Genomic DNA, 17383 nt, shown 5'->3' on the forward strand with positions numbered 1-17383 from the left:
TAAGTAAACCAAGATGGCGGACACCGGAACGTAATGTGTGTGTACCAGGTTAGGGTTAAGTCATAATTTTATTCTAATTTCTCTATTTTAGTTCTATTACGAGTTTGGGGACTAGCAATGTGACTCCCACAGTATTTGTATCTGCAACCTAACCCTGTACACATACTTCGTTCCGGTGTCCGCTATCGTGGTTCACATACTACGGAAATTACAAATTAATTTCTCCTAAAAGCAAATATCGCCCTGCAACTCATGCAATTCAATTCACTGAATACCACTCATATCACCTGTAATATCGTGACCACTTGTTTAAAGACTTATTTTGGTGAGAAGTTTAAAATCACTGAATAAAAAAATGAGATAGTTTTTTTATCAAATTTGAGAAGATAGAAAAACAAAGTAAACTAAAAAACATGAAATATTGAATCACAGCATTTGACGCGTGGTCGCAATCATCCAGTCAGCGACACATGCTGTATTGAAGCAGCAAACATAGTAAGTTAAGAAACTTATAAGATAAGATAAAGTACACGAATCATGGAAGAATAAAATAGATTCGAAATAAAATGGACTACATTACAACCATTATGATTCGTTCAGATTTAGATAGCACAATAGCGACATTTGGCGATTAAGACACGCATCGATCAAATCAAACACATCAAAATAATGCTGGGTCAAGTCAAGTTTATTTTTTTCAACCAGTAAAATCAACAACAATCAACACAAATTACGAGATAATGATAATGAATTATTTTTACTGTGGAAGGGTAGTCGCGGGGAACCAAATCTGTTTATCGAGCAGCGACAAGTATGTGATTTAAAAAATTCAATTTTTAGAATTTGGAATCTACTGTCTTTTAACAATATCTGTAAACGGCAATGATATCGGATACGCTTGTACAGTTACCTATACCAGTACAGAGGACCTCTTACATGTATATACATAGTCAAGATTGCTTATCAGCCATTAAAAAAAAATAAAAAAAAATCAGTTACAAAAAAATATATATATATACAGTTTCACTAGACAGATATAGTTATTAGAAATTGTGATAAAAAATTTGTTTTCGCGACAGTCTCAAGACCAACGAGTGAACGGGGAATCCCCGATTTGATCTGGAATACTTGAAGCGTGACTGCTGCTTTGAAAGATACCGGGTACCCAAGTTAGGGAATTTTGAAGTTGGCCTAGTCACGTAGTTGCACTGTAAAGTGCCAGATGATGTATACTTGATGATACTGATGTATAATCAGGTGTGAAAACACTGGTATTAGAAAATCCTCAGTCAATAACAATAAAATATAGCATGTGATCCACTGCTAGCACTGACAAAAATGAGTCGAATGACCGAGAACTAAAAATCAGTGAGTAAGTTATATTTAAAGAGAATCCCTTCCTATTTTTTATACCACTGAATTAAAGACATGACTTCTGAAAAACGTTTATTTCCAATGGTTGCCAATCGGTTCATACAAAACGTTTGACCAACTATCGTTTGTTGAATCTAAGTTTTAGCAAGTGCGCCTTAAGTTTGTGAAACCAATTTAGTTTTTCTTTTGTTTTTATCGTTTGCCGATATCACAGAAGGCTCTCTTCTTATACAGAACTTTCATAAACCGTATTTTTCATGTCGCCCTCCGGTGGCCTGTAAAACAAGCGTCGAAAACGGTAACTTAATATTTGAGAAAATGATTACATGTCTGAACAAAAATTAGCCGAACACTTTTATGATGGCGAAAATTTTTGATTAAAAAATATTGGGTATCGACTAAAGTGACATATATTGATTTGAAGAATTGATATGAGTTACCGTGCTCATTCATGTTTTGCATACAAACTTGCATAAACCATTATAATTTTTACAATATTGGAATTTACCGATTTTGCCTCTGTGTAGGCCCATATGAACGTCCGTGCGCTTGAAACCTTCCTGGGTCATATGCCAGTCTCCTGGTACCCGCTGCTGTTCCACCGTTTCCTATGGACTTTTGTCCGTAACCTGTTGGTAAAAAATCTTTTTTTTTCTCATTGTCACGCAATGGGTTGTTTTGCTCTAAGCATCTAATTTGTTGCTGCGCTTTGGAATGAGAAATGTTTTTCTTCTTTACCTAAGCATGTCCATTTTCTTATGATAGTATAAACATATAAAAGCACGTTTACAACCTTCCGTTTCAAATTTACTAATCACGCTAGGCGAAGTTGTATATTTTGAAAAATTGCGCCGTTTATTGGACATAAATTTGAATGGCGTTCTTCCTTGACGACGGTATCGGTAGTGTAACTTTTGAGTTATGAGTTCTAGTTTGCATTTTTAAGAAAAAACGAAAAGAAGCAATATATTAACCTTAGAAAATAAATTATACATTGGATTGATATGAATACTTGGCAAAAGAGGTCAATTTCATTTGCGGTGGAGATAAGAGAATATTCTACGTATGTTGGGAATTTCTTGTTTTTGGGACGGAAAATTAAAATTGTTTTTCTTCAAGCTATCTGACCAATAAACATTTTGTGAATAAACACATATAAATGCTTTACACCTCCATGATTCATCGTTCCGCTATTTATGTTGATATTTATTGTTGTTTGTTGCCCACCGACAGCTCCCTCGAAGTTGCGATCGTCGCCTAAATAAATATATAGAATACAATATAAATACTACAATCTTTCTTTTCATTCAACAAGTTTTCTTATGACTATTTGAGAAGAATCTCAGATACAAGGTCCATAGTATACCATGGTGATACAAGAGTTGTATCACGAGATATGTTCTTTCAGTGTTAAAATAAAATAGTGGCTACCATACTGCAATAGGCCGTGCAAGTATCGCATTGCGCTGTGCGCTAGCAATTTTGCGAGAGACCATTTTTCCAATCGTCGCCCTTGGTAACTGAAATACTTACTTGTTAATTGCGACTTTAATCATCATTGCATTTCAAGCCATAGAAAGATTAACTAGTAAATTTTCATTGACGACCTGGGCTAGTAATCGGACAAGAGTGCATTGTTCGCCTTCGGATTGAACAGTCTTATCGACCGCCATCAATTAAATTTTCTTTACACGATACGAACTAGTAGTAATCGGTCGATAATGCGTGTGCCATATGATTAAATCGCCTAATGAACTTTTCTCTCTAGATAAGTATGAAAATCCTTATTTGCATTTGTTATACGTACCAGTCATGTTTTGGAGAGACCGCTCCATTGCAGTTTGATAGGCGGATTCGACAGGTGGATATGAAGTCTGCTGAAGTGAAGAGGCTGAAACAAGTTATTTTGATATTATTTTCGTGTGCGTGTTTTTGTGAAATTACTATAATAGTCTGATTTTTAAAATGAAGTACACTTTGTATTTCATAGTAAACTATTTGATATTTTTGAAGCCCCATGAAAGCTTAGCTTTGTCTAAAATTTCAGATGAAGTTGCAATATTTGCAGATTCAAAAGGGAAGGGCAAACATATTCGACACAGACTCGAAATGGATTAAATGGATTGTTTTGCTATGTTGTTTTTGCAGTTGTTAGGTCAAAAAATCGTTTTTTAAAGTACTGGACTAGTATGAGTTCTCATTAAAAGTTCCCAGAACATTTTCACTTCATTTTCCCATTGTCAATTTTGCTGGTTATCATAAAAATTGCACTCCATGAAGATTTTCCGTTGTCCGATAGCTCTTTCCAGACTAATACTCATTAAATGTGCCAATGATGCTATGAAAAAGCGATGAGCTGGACATGTGGACATACCAATTGCTATCAATAGTAATACAAAAAGCATCACTTACATGTGATTGTATGAGTTTGGCTTGTCGGATTTCTTCGCATTTGTTGCTCCCGTTCAGCCGTGATTGCAGAATGGAGTTGTGATGTTTGTACCGGTACACGGTCTTGCGTAGTCGGGTTATAAACGCCGCTTGCTTGGTCTTCAAAAAAAGGGGTTCAAAAATGGTAATAGAATAGTATTAGTTTCTGCAATATCAATCGAAGTTACAGAGCAAATATTGATATCATGTGTCCTAATTATAGTGTGATAGAAGACTGCTTTCAAAAGGTAAATAGAGAACTAATAGATTATTTTTCACATAATGAATTACAGTGTCAAGGGTCTAAAACCAAAATATATCACAACCGGTTTTCCGCCTGTTTGCATAATAGGATAGTATTTCCATATTATCCCGGAGGAGAGGAAATCCCTTCAAAACGACATAATCATGTGATCAACCACGGCATTTTGTCCGGGTACCTGTTCATGTCGAATATGGGTTCTATCTGTTTTGATGCATGGACTTGATTATGTAGGAAGGCGTAACTGACCAGCGGTTACGTGAACCACTTTACGACGGCGAGGAGTCCAGCAATCCTCCACATAATATTAATCCTCCACTGGATTCGAACATGCGATCCCACACAAATTAATCAGAAATGCGATTGCACGCGTATTCCTAATACTTTTCACAATGTTCTAATAGCTGAAATAAGGAAATACCATTTCTAATATAGATCGTAATTTAGAAAAGTAGATTATTAAAAGATTTTGCGTCAATGTACGTGAAATGTTCCGGGGGTCATTCTTCAAGGGATGATTTGATGCAGTCGGATATGAAGGTACCAGAGGTGAATAGGAGGGCGGGGATTGTGGAGTCTGATGATGTGATGTACCTGAAAATATATTTTATCAATTTTTCTTCCAATATTATAGCGGTTTCCAACTGGGAGCCCGTGGCCCCCCGAGTGGACCACAGAACAGTTGTAGGGGCAACAATGCTAAGCGCAAAACCGATTTTACTTTTTTCTTTACAAAAAAAAATTCCCCGTTTTTCCCAGTTTTGTTGATTGGCAAGGTTATATCATAGCGTGTTCTCATTTTGTCAAGCATGAATTGTTTGAACCTGATTAAATTTGGAATATACCAATGAAAATAACACAGAAAATATTACTGTGATGACAAACAGAGCCCATAAGTGTTAAAATCTTTCAGAAAGGGGTCACAAGTCATGAAAGGCTGGGAAAAATTAGCTAACAACATTCATAAATTTGGAAGAGTAAGTAATCTGGGTTAGTAATGCTTGAAAATCAATTCTTCATTGGATATACCGAAAATTTTAGGTTACTATGTTGTGTTGTTATTGTGATGAATATTTAGTTTAGGTTGAAAAAATATTGAATTTCACTCCATTTTTTCCTGATAACCTCTTTCATTCAAACCGGCTTATGTTCTTGAATACGGTTATAATGGTTGAATGCTTACATGCTGGTGTGTAAAGTTGTTTGCCAGTTGGATTATGTCGTATCTGTTGTCGTTGCTGAGGAATATTTGCATGCTCTGGTCCTGGAGTTTGCAAAAGTGAACGGCCATGAACATAAGGCTTTGTCTCATCGTTCCTTTGATCTGTAAATGTTTTATTTTCAAATTTTAATATGTCTCAGCCTTCGATGAACTTGTTTATTATGTTAGTAAAAACCTTGAAGGAATAAGATGCATTCCAATGAGAAATTACACGCTTTCACATTCAACAATGTTTCAGAATAAAAGACCTCGACATGCAGAAAACTATTACGTTCAAGTCAGCATTTAGTTCATCCTATTTATAGCATACTGGGTGAGGTAACGGCAATGTTCAAATCTAAAGGCACGGAATAACTAAAACCTGCAATTAACAGAAAAGTATTGTTAAAACTTATTCGTTTTCGTTAATTTTTTGCAATTGATAAATATATAGCTAATGCCAGAGAAAATTATTGGATACAAATTTCCAAAATAAACATGAATTATGAGAAATGTTCGTTTTAAATATTTCATTGAACTCCACATTTCCCAGTGGGTCAGTGATTGGTATTTAGCAACAAATGAAATTTACACGTTACTTCTTGCTGGTTTCTATTTCTTTTATAGTTTAATTTTGTGACTACCTTTCAAGACGAACTTGAATAAAATAGGAAATATGCTATTTATTTGTAGATTTCTATATTCACTACCTAAAACCCTATAAATAGATATTTACGTGTTGTATCTAAATGTATAGGCGCTGGGTCGATATTCAAAGCTGGAGAAAAATATGTGTTTCCACTCGCATCAAATGGCTGATATTGTGATTGATGGCCGTGTTGAAAAGATGGCTTGGTTTCCATTTGTGTTTGCCCTGTTAAAATATTTTATAAAGTAAAAAAGAAGTGAAAAATTGTCTTAACATTTCAACAGCATACAAATCTGGTAAACGTATAGTTGAAAATTCTATAACATCTGATATTTGTACAATATGCTTGTCTTACTGTGTTTTTTTAGCAAAATTAATGCTGAGTTTCGTAATATGGAGTTTATTTCGTAGTACATGCTACTATTCAGTATAGAAACGAAGAGTAGAAATATCATTAGATATGTATATATATATAATTGAAGGACTCTTGGCGGATGTTACGAGTAGTTGGTAATCTATAATTCAGGAATGTGCAACCTTCAGTACAGGAGCTGGCATGGGCAAACTACGGCGCACGGGACAAATCCGGCCCGTTGGGTATTTCTGGCCCGCCTGACACAACCAAGCTAAAACCAAATTTTGGTGTTTAAGCTAAAAGATAGCTCGAGCAATTTGTTGAGATTGCGGATATTTTTTGTTTTGTCATGATGCTTATTGTTTTCCACTTTTGTTTATGTGACACTGTAAATATGGTTCATAAAATGTAGCTTTTTACGCCACACTTACATAGGCCCGCCAGTCTAGGTGGGAAAATTTTTTGGCCCGTGGTCCAAAAACCTTGCCTACATTTTTTTTTCATTAACAATTTGGACAATTTTTATAAAAAATTTGGATAATTTTTTGTTCGAGTTTTACGAACAATGGATTCAAACAAGCTGCCCCTGAACGATTGGAGCTTTTGAATATGAATATATCGCTTTCTCATTGATTTAAAGTCGTCTGCACTAATTTTTACATCGTCGGTAATTAGTTTGGTTTAGACTGGACTATTGAACTACCCAGGCCGCAACTCAAAATGATTTTAAGATAAAATTGAGATAAAGTGTTTTGATACAATTTTGTGTTTTTTTTGTTGATCGGGGCACCACTCCATCTCAGTTTTTGTTTTGGATTATTTAATAGAATTGCAAGTCACTCAACTTACCGAGTGATGGCGTTGCATTTGACTGAGCAGGATGTATACTAGTGCTGGAAGGCGTCCTAGCAACACGGCGTCCTTCAATATTCACAAAAGATTCGTAGAATCCTCCCGAGCGACCTAATATTAAAAGTTATCGACATTTAACATAAACATTTTTAGATGAGGGTCAAATATATTACGTATCATTTCAATTACTTGACATTTTCAAATTTCCACATCTAGCTTGTCGAAGGTGAAATTTTAAACCCAAACTGGTATAGTACTAAACGATTTGTGAAACAAAATAAAGGAACTCTAAACGGAACAATCTTCATAAGAGTAGCAACTTTTTTTTGGCTGGCAGTTTTTTTTTTAACTTTTAGATATGGCATAAGATAGTAATTGCTATTGGGTTGCCCCGACAGTATTTCCGGGATATGGTTGCGTTTGCGCTGTTATAAAGGTTGGGTATAATTTCCGGCCCAAAGAAGTATGTCAATATTTTCAGTTGCATGATCGTTGTTGAAATTGTAAGTAAATACATCAATGAAATAATATATACAACAAATTTTTACCTGGTTGTTGTAAATCTGGATTCAAACGCGGATCCAGATCTTCCTGCCGTCCATGATCCATATTCACATACGAAGCATCATATGAAGTATGCATGTTTTCTAGAAATGGAGGTAAATGTATAACATTAATCCATATAACACCTAAATTAGGTGTAATATTTCAATTTGGTTTTGGCCCCAATAAGAACTTGTACAGCTAAATACTTGTATGAAAGAATATGGAGTTTTTATTTTTGTAAAAAACGATATTTGCTAGAAGTTTTCAAAAGGGAATACATAAAGAGAGTTGTTCTATATCGTACAAGTGATTTGTATTTATATTATCGGTATTTGTCACTGGCGACCAGTATGGATTGTTGTCATTAGTTTTCTTTTTTAGGAAAGGGGCAGAGTAAGTCGGTTCGTATATTAAAACAAAGTGATTTGTATTTATATCATCCCTAGATGACACTATTTTACTTCGTGGGTAATTAGTTTGGTTTGGACTGGACTATTGAACTACCCAGGCCACAACTCAAAATGATTTTAAGATAAAATTGAGATAAAGTGTTGTAATACAATTTTGTGTTTTTTTTTTGTTGATCGGAGCACCACTGCATCTCAGTTTTTGTTTTGGATTATTTAATAGAACTGCAAACCACTCAACTTACCGAGTGATGGCGTTGCATTTGACTGAGCAGGATGTATACTAGTGCTGGAAGGCGTCCTGGCAACACGGCGTCCTTCAATATTCACAAAAGATTCGTAGAATCCTCCCGAGCGACCTAACATTAAAAGTTATCGACATTTAACATAAACATTTTTAGATGAGAGTCAAATATATTACGTATCATTTCAATTACTTGACATTTTCAAATTTCAACATCTAGCTTGTCGAAGGTGAAATTTTAGACCCAAACTGGTATAGTACTAAACGATTTGTGAAACAAAATAAAGGAACTCTAAGCGTAACAATCTTCATAAGAGTAGCAACTATTTTTTGGCTGGCAAAGATATATTTAAAGTAAGTAACAGATTGGCATTGATGTTCCATGATATTTGGAGTTGTTTTTTTTAACTTTTAGATATGGCATAAGATAGTAATTGCTATTGGGTTGCCCCGACAGTATTTCCGGGATATGGTTGCGTTTGCGCTGTTATAAAGGTTAGGTATAATTTCCGGCCCAAAGAAGTAAGTTAATATTTTCAGTTGCATGATCGTTGTTGAAATTGTAAGTAAATACATCAATGAAATAATAAAATACAACAAATTTTTACCTGGTTGTTGTAAATCTGGATTCAAACGCGGATCCAGATCTTCCTGCCGTCCATGATCCATATTCACATATGAAGCATCATATGAAGTATGCATGTTTGCTAGAAATGGAGGGAAATGTATAACATTAATCCATATAACACCTAAATTAGGTGTAATATTTCAATTTGGTTTCAGCCCCAATAAGAACTTGTACAGCTAAATACTTGTATGAAAGAGTATGGAGTTTTTATTTTTGTAAAAAACGATATTTACGAGTTATAAAAATGAGAAATATAAACATATTAGCCATCTAGGTTGATGTTTAGCTCCAAAACAGAACTTGTGCAGATAAATACTTGGACGTATGGGGTAGTAATGTCTTTTTAAAAACATGATATATTTTGACGCAAACAAAAAGTGAAATAAATACTTAATAGCCATTTAGGTTAAAAATGGGGTACTCCCGAAGTATGTGAACCAAGATGGCCGACACCGGAGCAACCGGACAACCTGGTACACATACCATGTTCCGGTGTCTGCAGTTGTTTGAGGACTAGTATATATTTTTGATTTAAATCAACATCAATTATGAAAACCTATCGCACACAATAAGTTCCCACGTGGACTATTTGAAGCATCAGGTGTTCCGAAGTGAAAAAAAGAAGGTGTGATGATGCTACCGGTGGATGTAGGACTTCCTGAAATAAAACAGAACAAAATCTGATTAAATTTATCATTTCTAAGATATCATATTATTCATGGTAATTTACATCATAGAAAACTTTTTACAGAAGTTTTTCTAATGTGCTTACTAATTGTGCACACTTCAACTGAAACGATGTCGGCCTACCTAAAATAATATGACACTTTATAAGTGGTAGTGCATGCGAGTTCAGGGTCTTCTTCGAAGGAAAGAAGCTAAAACGTCTGATAAAAAAATAATATAGGATCAAGCTTTGGTGAAATAGAAAAGTATCTAATTCCGATTTCTATCAGTTTCCCGTGTCAGAAACATTTTGTAATAGAACATTGGCCCTAACAAAAAAAAAAGAAAAAAACACCAAACTCCGATACAGAATATGACTTCTCAACAAGTTATTTAAATTATGTTGCACAATATGCGACTGCCAAAGCAAAAAAATTTGGTAACGTTATTAGTTAGTAGCCTACCTCCATAGTTGGTGAATTGCATCTTCGGTGAAATTTCAAAGCTCGTGTTACTCGGAACAGACGATCTGCAGGATGCAGTATTGGCGCCTAGAAGAGAGAAAGAAGAACCAATTAATCAAATCGTTATTTATTAACATTCAGTCAAACAGAGAAAATAAGAGAAAAATTGAAAATATGTACATGTCCATGCCTCCAAAATGAAGAGGGTAATCGCGAAATGATCTTGTCTACTTGTCAGCGACTACCTTGCAGAATACAAAGTTACCATAACATCAGTAAATGATTTTGTGCGAGAACAACAACAACATCAAATTAGCCCTGCAAGGCAATAACTTGCCATGCTTTTACAGAATTAGGGATTTTCTTTTTATATTATTTTGTTGCAATGCTGTTCTGACAGTGTTTGCTAGACGTTTTCAAAAGGGAATCCAGAGAGAGAGTTGTTCTATATCGTACATGTGACTTGTAGTTAAATTATCGCTAGTTGTCACTGGCGACCAGTATAGATTGTTGTCATTAGTTCACTTTTTTAGAAAAAGGAAAGAGTAAGTTGGTTGGTATATTAAGCATTACTGGTTTATCGCGTTTTTCTTCACACTAAAATGCATATCTTTATTAAAGATAAACTACTGATACTGATTAAAATAAAGTGATTTGTAAATCACCGCTAGATGTCACTATTGGCCGGTAATGAATGACTGTGGTACACGCAGAATTGTGATGAGTTCCTTTTTTGAAAGGGAAGATTAAGTTGATTGGTATAATAAATACCTTATAATCGGCCTTTCATAATTTTAATTTATTGATTGCCCATTTACCGCAGTATAAATGGAAAAGGAAGATGTGTTCGCCAAAAACATGTCGGGATTAATGGAACTGAACCACAGGGGTAAAAATGTCTAAATCTTAACAAATGTTTCACATTTATTTTACCCAGCGCTCTTCACTTTCAATTTCGATTAGACACAAATAAACGATCAATTTCAAATCGTGTAGATTAGTGTTAGGAACACAGCCAAAGCACTTGTATGTACCAAAAAGAGATTTAATCGGCTTTTTTTTTACGAAAGTATACGTGATTTACTCCAGGGATACCGAAATAATTCAGCTTGGAAAGTTGAACTAAACTTGGGGGTCGTTGCTACAATATAATTGCTATAATATCAAACCTTTATATGCTCCATGCATTGGCGTCTCTCTAACATTCACGCTCGGTTCCTGGTAAGTTTGTTTCTCTGAAACAATGTTACAAATTTTAATTACATGAATAATAATTGACAAAATCATTTCTCAAAAACACTGTAAACTGATCCATTAAGTGGCCATGACCTGAGCACAAATTTTACAAATTTACCTAAAAAATTCGACAAGTTATGCTCAAACTATCAATCAAGGGTTATGGCTAAATGTTTTCAAACAAACATTTATTATTATTTCCAGTCGAGATTTAGAGTCAAATTTGAATGAGCTACAGCCAGCACCGGAGTGGAATTATATTCACCCGGATTATTATTCATCTTACAATTGATAAATAAGTATTACGTTTGTCAAATTCGACGTTAATGCGTGTCATTCAAGTTAATATGGCGCAGAATTCAAAGTTGGTCATGTTTTGATAGATATTCGATTCGAAGTTGGAGTTGGGAGTCAGAGTCAAATATATTTAGCCTGGAGTGGAGTGAATTAAAAATTTTGCAAACCGGAGTCGGAGTCAAATCCGATGGCTCGAAATTTTGTCTCGGGTATGAAAATTATTCATTTCAACAAGAATGGGAAACACCGTCTGTCTCCTCCGATAATATGCGAATCAAATCTGTTATTTTTTAATTCACAAATCATCAATCACTCACGCCGGTGTTTCTTTTTGTCGTCCTTCTTTTTTTTCTCTTTTGCTTGTTTGTCGTGTTTCCACTTTTTCACTGAAAAAAAAAAATTCGCGGCGGTTTTAAAATGAATTTGTATGAAATTCTGATTTAAAGTCAGTTTGTTTATATTAGTTTTCACTAAATCATCAAACTATATATATTTAGATATATATATATATATGCACTAACCTCCGAAAAAAGCGCTTTCGAATCCTTTTATCAATTTGTCAATTGCGTCATTCTGTTTTGTTTTCTTTGCTTCTACTGCCTTAAAATGTAAAAAATTATTCATTTATATGTTATGATTGCTTTTCACATATTATTGAGCATAAATATTTGATTTATCCTTCATCAAGGCGAATGATATAGAACACCTACCAACCGGATTATCATTTTCAGTAGAAACTCAATTCAAGAGTTTATGAATAACTCACCAAATTTTCCTCAAAATGGCCACCCGAAAACGCTTTGCGTTTAAACCGTTGGAAAGGCTGATTGATGTTTTGTCGTATAAGAAACCTTGCAATATCTACAATCCCTTGCTGCTTTTCGTCGAAATATTGTACTCCAGGGATAGGCACGTACTGGAAAAGTTTATTTTTTGATGATTTATCTTTTAAAATTGATACTTTATTGCGCTCTGAATGAGGTCATTCGCTTTAGGTAGTTTTTAGTTCTTTAGTCATTCGCTGCTGAGCTTAGTTTGAATCCGGTGATATGTAAAAAAAATGTAATGTAAAAATGTAATTTTTTGGGTTAAGATTTCTGTTATTCCCACAGTATTATTTTTTTTTATTTCTGAATATAATTATAGAGAAAGAATTTTAAAAATGCTGTGTGGAACTCAGAGAAAATATATAACAAGCAGATGCCGTCAACGCAAGTGCGCCTCAATTGATCTGCGTCGCAGCAGCGTTTGAAATTTTCTCAAAAACCTCACGAACAGTGATCATAACAATAGTCCAAAAAGTTCGAAAAAGGTCCTGCATATTTTAAATACCTCAATTCTTCTAGAATAAGTACGATCGACGTCAATGTGTCCAACCCAGGTAAACCAGTCAATTTGTAGGTTGCTTTTCCATGAGATCTAAAAAAATCCAAAGCATGTTAGGCAAAACTTACCCATACTTTCATATTTTAGAAAGGTTTTATTTAAGAACTTTATGTTTCGCATTAAGTTACACTGAAACAAAATGGCGACAAATGACTATTGTATGCTTTTACAGTGCTGTGTGTTTTTTACAAGAATTCCATACCAAGATATATAACTAATTTGACAGTAAATCGTTTCAGAATTCCTTCAAAAAAACTACCTTCAGTTCAGTGGCGCAGCCAGGGGGGAAGGCGGTCGGAAGGGGGTCGGAACTAGGGGGTCGAAATATTATTTTTAAAATATTTTGAAAACTGGGAAAGTCGCCAACAACGCATGCAATTAATTGCCTTCTGCTAATATCGCCAATCGTTTTCACCAACGCGGCGTGTTATTTAGGCCGTAAACGCCTTTTTATTGGTATATATTCTCTCCAAATCAGGTGTGGCAAACTCGTGGGTTTTCGAGGGCCGCATTGCATTTTGGGTATTGTGCAGAGGGCCGCAAATAGTTTTTGATATATTTTGAAAATGTATACTTGAACCCTATTTTTGATAGGTATAATTTGTGACATATATTGTGATGCAATTAAACAACCGAATGAAGTTTTGGTACCTTCTCGAATTTCAAATGCCATTTACACATTAACTTTTGCATTTCAATATTATTGCACTTTACTGTAAAAAATTACAATAAATGTTTATGTACAATTATCCAAAAACTTATTGAACAAAGTTTTGATAAGAAAAGAATAATACTTAATCTAAATATATAAGCCTAAAATATTACAGAATAAACTGTTTTTTTTTATTACATATGTCCTGACGTTTGGTATCTCTTTTGTGCCACCAGCTTACTAATATCAGGCTGAAATGATTTTACAGTGCCAACTCTAATTAAAGAGGTCACATGATCATCGGTTATTCTGGATCGTTGAGAATGTTGGATTCATTTTAGTAATACAAAAATATTACGTTTATCATCGCATGTATAAGTAAATAAACAAACAAATGACTGACTTTTCAAACTAGACATTTCCTACCATTACGTGGACCGCTTGAGTTATGATTAATGTTGATTTTCAGTAACTAGGTAGCCTTATAATTATGATAATATACAAACACATAAACTAAATTTGTTCAAAGTTGATCTTTAAAATTGCCATATTAACTGCTGAGCTTATTCTGATAATGATTATACTTACATTGTATTCTTTCATTGTACTGATGAAAATGTGACAAATTAAACAATGTGCTTTAGAATTTTGAGAAATGTAGCAATATTGCACCTCCCATTTTTCTTAAAAAATGCCACATTTTTCATGTATTTTGCGTTTTAATTATTCCTTGAAGTGATTATTTAAGTTATCTTTTGCTAGCTTGAGGTGTAGCCCAATTGGGTCCAATTGCGAACAAAAAAATTCTAATTTTTAAAAACTACTTTCAGCAATTTTTTGTTTTCTGTGTGAATAATCGATTTCACTTTAGAAGGTTAGAAAAATGTATTACATTTAGATAAAAAACTCACAAAATATTACAAATATTGTTAAGCGTTCGAGGGCCGCATTGAAATTGCTCGGGGTCCGCATGCGGATGTATAAGATAATTAATCTGAAGTATATCGATCAATTTTTATTGTACTGAAATAAATTTTACTCCATGAGATTTTACAGTAGATTTACGTATTTTTCGAAAAGTTTTATCTTTAAAAATAATCGGAGTAGCATCATTGCGATTGAACGGAGTCAGTGTTACAAGTACATCTCAAATTTATCGAATTCGCAAAATAGAAAAAATTCGTATTAAAACAATATATATATAACCGGGTAGTTTATCACACATTTTTATTTTTATATCCGCGGATTGCTGTGCTGTTTTAGAGTGGCTTTGTTTTGTCGACACAACCGCAGGTTTAATTGAAAACAATTAAATTAACTAAGCAGGACATTTTAAATATGCCCGTATCGGTCATGGATTGAGAACTTTGCACAAGAGAAAAATCATTTTTCGTTGAAAAAGTCGACTCTTTTATTAAGTGGCGTTTTCGCGGCGACTGTTCGGGTTGAATTTCAAGGCGGTGAATACAGTACTTCGGGAATTTGAGATGTGTTGAGTTTGCTAGAATAAAGTCGCGAATTTTAACTAAAGGTGTCATCATCTCTGACAGAGAGTTACATGAAATAATGATGATGTGTTCCTTCTATACTTAAAGCAGTTTAAGACAGCGCTTCCAGGAAAAGAGCCAAGTAAACGAGAACTTGATTTACATAAAAATTTTGAAATAGAAAATTGTCTTTACGGGGTAATTCTATTTTGCATACCCATTTATTCAAATTTCAAAGGTGCAATAATAAAAACTTGACTTACATATGATCTGCTCCTCTTTTCGGCCTCTATAAGTTCATCACGGTCTTTAGATGTCAATGAGGAGTCATAAATCCCTTTGCAGTGACTCAGATTTAAATACTTCGACACGTTTCCTCTACTCAAGATAGCTTGTAAGTGTTGAAGGGAGTGATCGTTCAAAACTGAGCCAGCCAAATCTAAAGTTTTCACCTGAAAAATATAAATTGTATCATCCATACTTAAATATAATGATAATAAACTCCATGGTTATCAGATCAAATCAAAACTTCATTTAAATACCAAACTGATTTTTTCATTAAGTGTAAAAGCTTTACTAACAAGATGAATTACTTTTTCACGTTTATTCGACTATCGATGATATCAAAAATTCTTGTGTGATTCACCGCAAAAACCACCGTGTTCCCCCCCCCCCCCCTATTTATGTTACATTTTTCTATTAAGCGCCTTTATTTACTGTGATTATTTAGTGTGCTCAAATTAACCTGTCAACTGGTATGCTCTATTTTCTATGAATCTATGCAATTCAAGTCAAACTGCTTTTAAAAATACTCCTTTTTGCTATAAATAAAACAATTTTTACTGTTTTTTCGCTTCTCATAATTCCCATGAGCAATTTTTCAACATTTTCTTCCTCAGTAATAGAGAATAGTACAAGAGAATTCACAATTCCTCGAGCCACCAAGTCTACCAATATATCGATACAGGTTTCGTTGTATCTGTTCCCTCGCAAGTCGAGATGGATTTTCTGCGAGAAAAGATATGATAGAATGCGATTTACATATATATATATCCCGGGAGAGAAGAAAGACGCTAAAACAGCTTACTCCAACCACGGCCTCCCGCCCGATTACTATCTCGGTACCTGGTATGAGATTATTTAGCAAGGTATTTGTTTCAGATGCATGGACTAGATGGTGGAGGAAACCGTAACCGACCAGCGGTTACATGAACCACCCTACTCTGGCGAGAAGTCCAGTAATCTCCGAGATATAAGAGGAATATGTTTGGAGGCTACATATACCGCTCCGAACAACCATCCAGTCATTGGTAAGTAAACATGTGCTGTATTTTTAGAGATGCCTTTGTATGATGCTTGCGTTCTGAATATAGTTTTTCAATGTTGCTGAATGGGTTTTTTATTTATTGGAATAAGGCAACGAAATTAAAATTCGGGGATTTAAAAATTGGGATAGAATTCATCCTATTTTGACTTAGTGCAAATTAAACTTACTGCTCCAAAACAAGTGTATTACCACCTCTCAAAGTTGAGAAAAATGTTCTAATGATCAATGTTTCATTTAAAAATATGAACTGAAACCTGTAGGCAACGAACTGTAAAATCCTTTATTGAAATATTTCCAAATATGATTTTTGAAAAAATAATTCAAAGAAAACATTTTTCTCTTACATGCAGTCGTTTATTGCTTTGTATTACTTGTAGAATGCCAAGTGTATCCATGTGATCATCGAAGCACAATCGTAATATAATTTTCTCGAATAGAAAAGAATGGATGGCTCGTCTCAGGCTCCTGTAATATTCCGGTTGCCTTCCTTCAAGATGTAATGATGTGCCGCAGGTTTCTTTCGTCACTTGCGGCAGAAATGCCCACCTAACTATATTTTCTCTATCTGGCCCAGGAGCCTGGTATTCTCTCCAACCATACATCTTATTTCCACACAGCGTTAAAACCGTGCTCAAAATAACTAAGTCGGTTTAACAATCTAAAAATCAAGAGATCAAAGAACATAAAGGATTTTATTCGGGCACACAAAAAATAACGTTGTATGTAAAAACGGGAGCCTATCTTCGAAACGGCTCCTAGACCCTCAAATCACTCGAGCGTGATCGACAGCCTGATTGCCAGATACCCGTTTCCGATTCTTAATGTGAAACCATTCCCATCCCTTCTTCCCGTCCGATCGCGATGAAAAATTTGCATAATAAATTTAAAAAGCAGGATATGAAGATCTATCGAATCAGCGA

At 34.5% G+C, this 17383-nt stretch overlaps 1 protein-coding gene across 1 annotated transcript; it reads right to left on the reverse strand.

The window, feature by feature from the left end:
* Positions 1 to 647: 647 nt before the first annotated feature.
* LOC144432085 (uncharacterized) lies at positions 648 to 17112 on the reverse strand. Its single transcript, XM_078120137.1, has 22 exons — positions 16808 to 17112; positions 15980 to 16144; positions 15400 to 15588; positions 12944 to 13030; positions 12378 to 12527; positions 12133 to 12211; positions 11929 to 11997; positions 11248 to 11313; positions 10079 to 10165; positions 9514 to 9606; positions 8929 to 9027; positions 8322 to 8435; positions 7672 to 7770; positions 7121 to 7234; positions 6004 to 6141; positions 5250 to 5390; positions 4550 to 4660; positions 3787 to 3924; positions 3182 to 3265; positions 2545 to 2631; positions 1883 to 2003; positions 648 to 1649 (listed from the first exon to the last, which is right to left on the reverse strand). The coding sequence occupies exons 1-22, from the start codon at positions 17063 to 17065 to the stop codon at positions 1601 to 1603; spliced, it is 2538 nt and encodes an 845-aa protein (XP_077976263.1). The 5' UTR covers positions 17066 to 17112; the 3' UTR covers positions 648 to 1600.
* Positions 17113 to 17383: the final 271 nt, after the last annotated feature.

Source organism: Styela clava, chromosome 14 (assembly GCF_964204865.1).
Source record: "Styela clava chromosome 14, kaStyClav1.hap1.2, whole genome shotgun sequence".
In the NCBI taxonomy this organism is placed as follows: Eukaryota; Metazoa; Chordata; class Ascidiacea; order Stolidobranchia; family Styelidae; genus Styela; species Styela clava.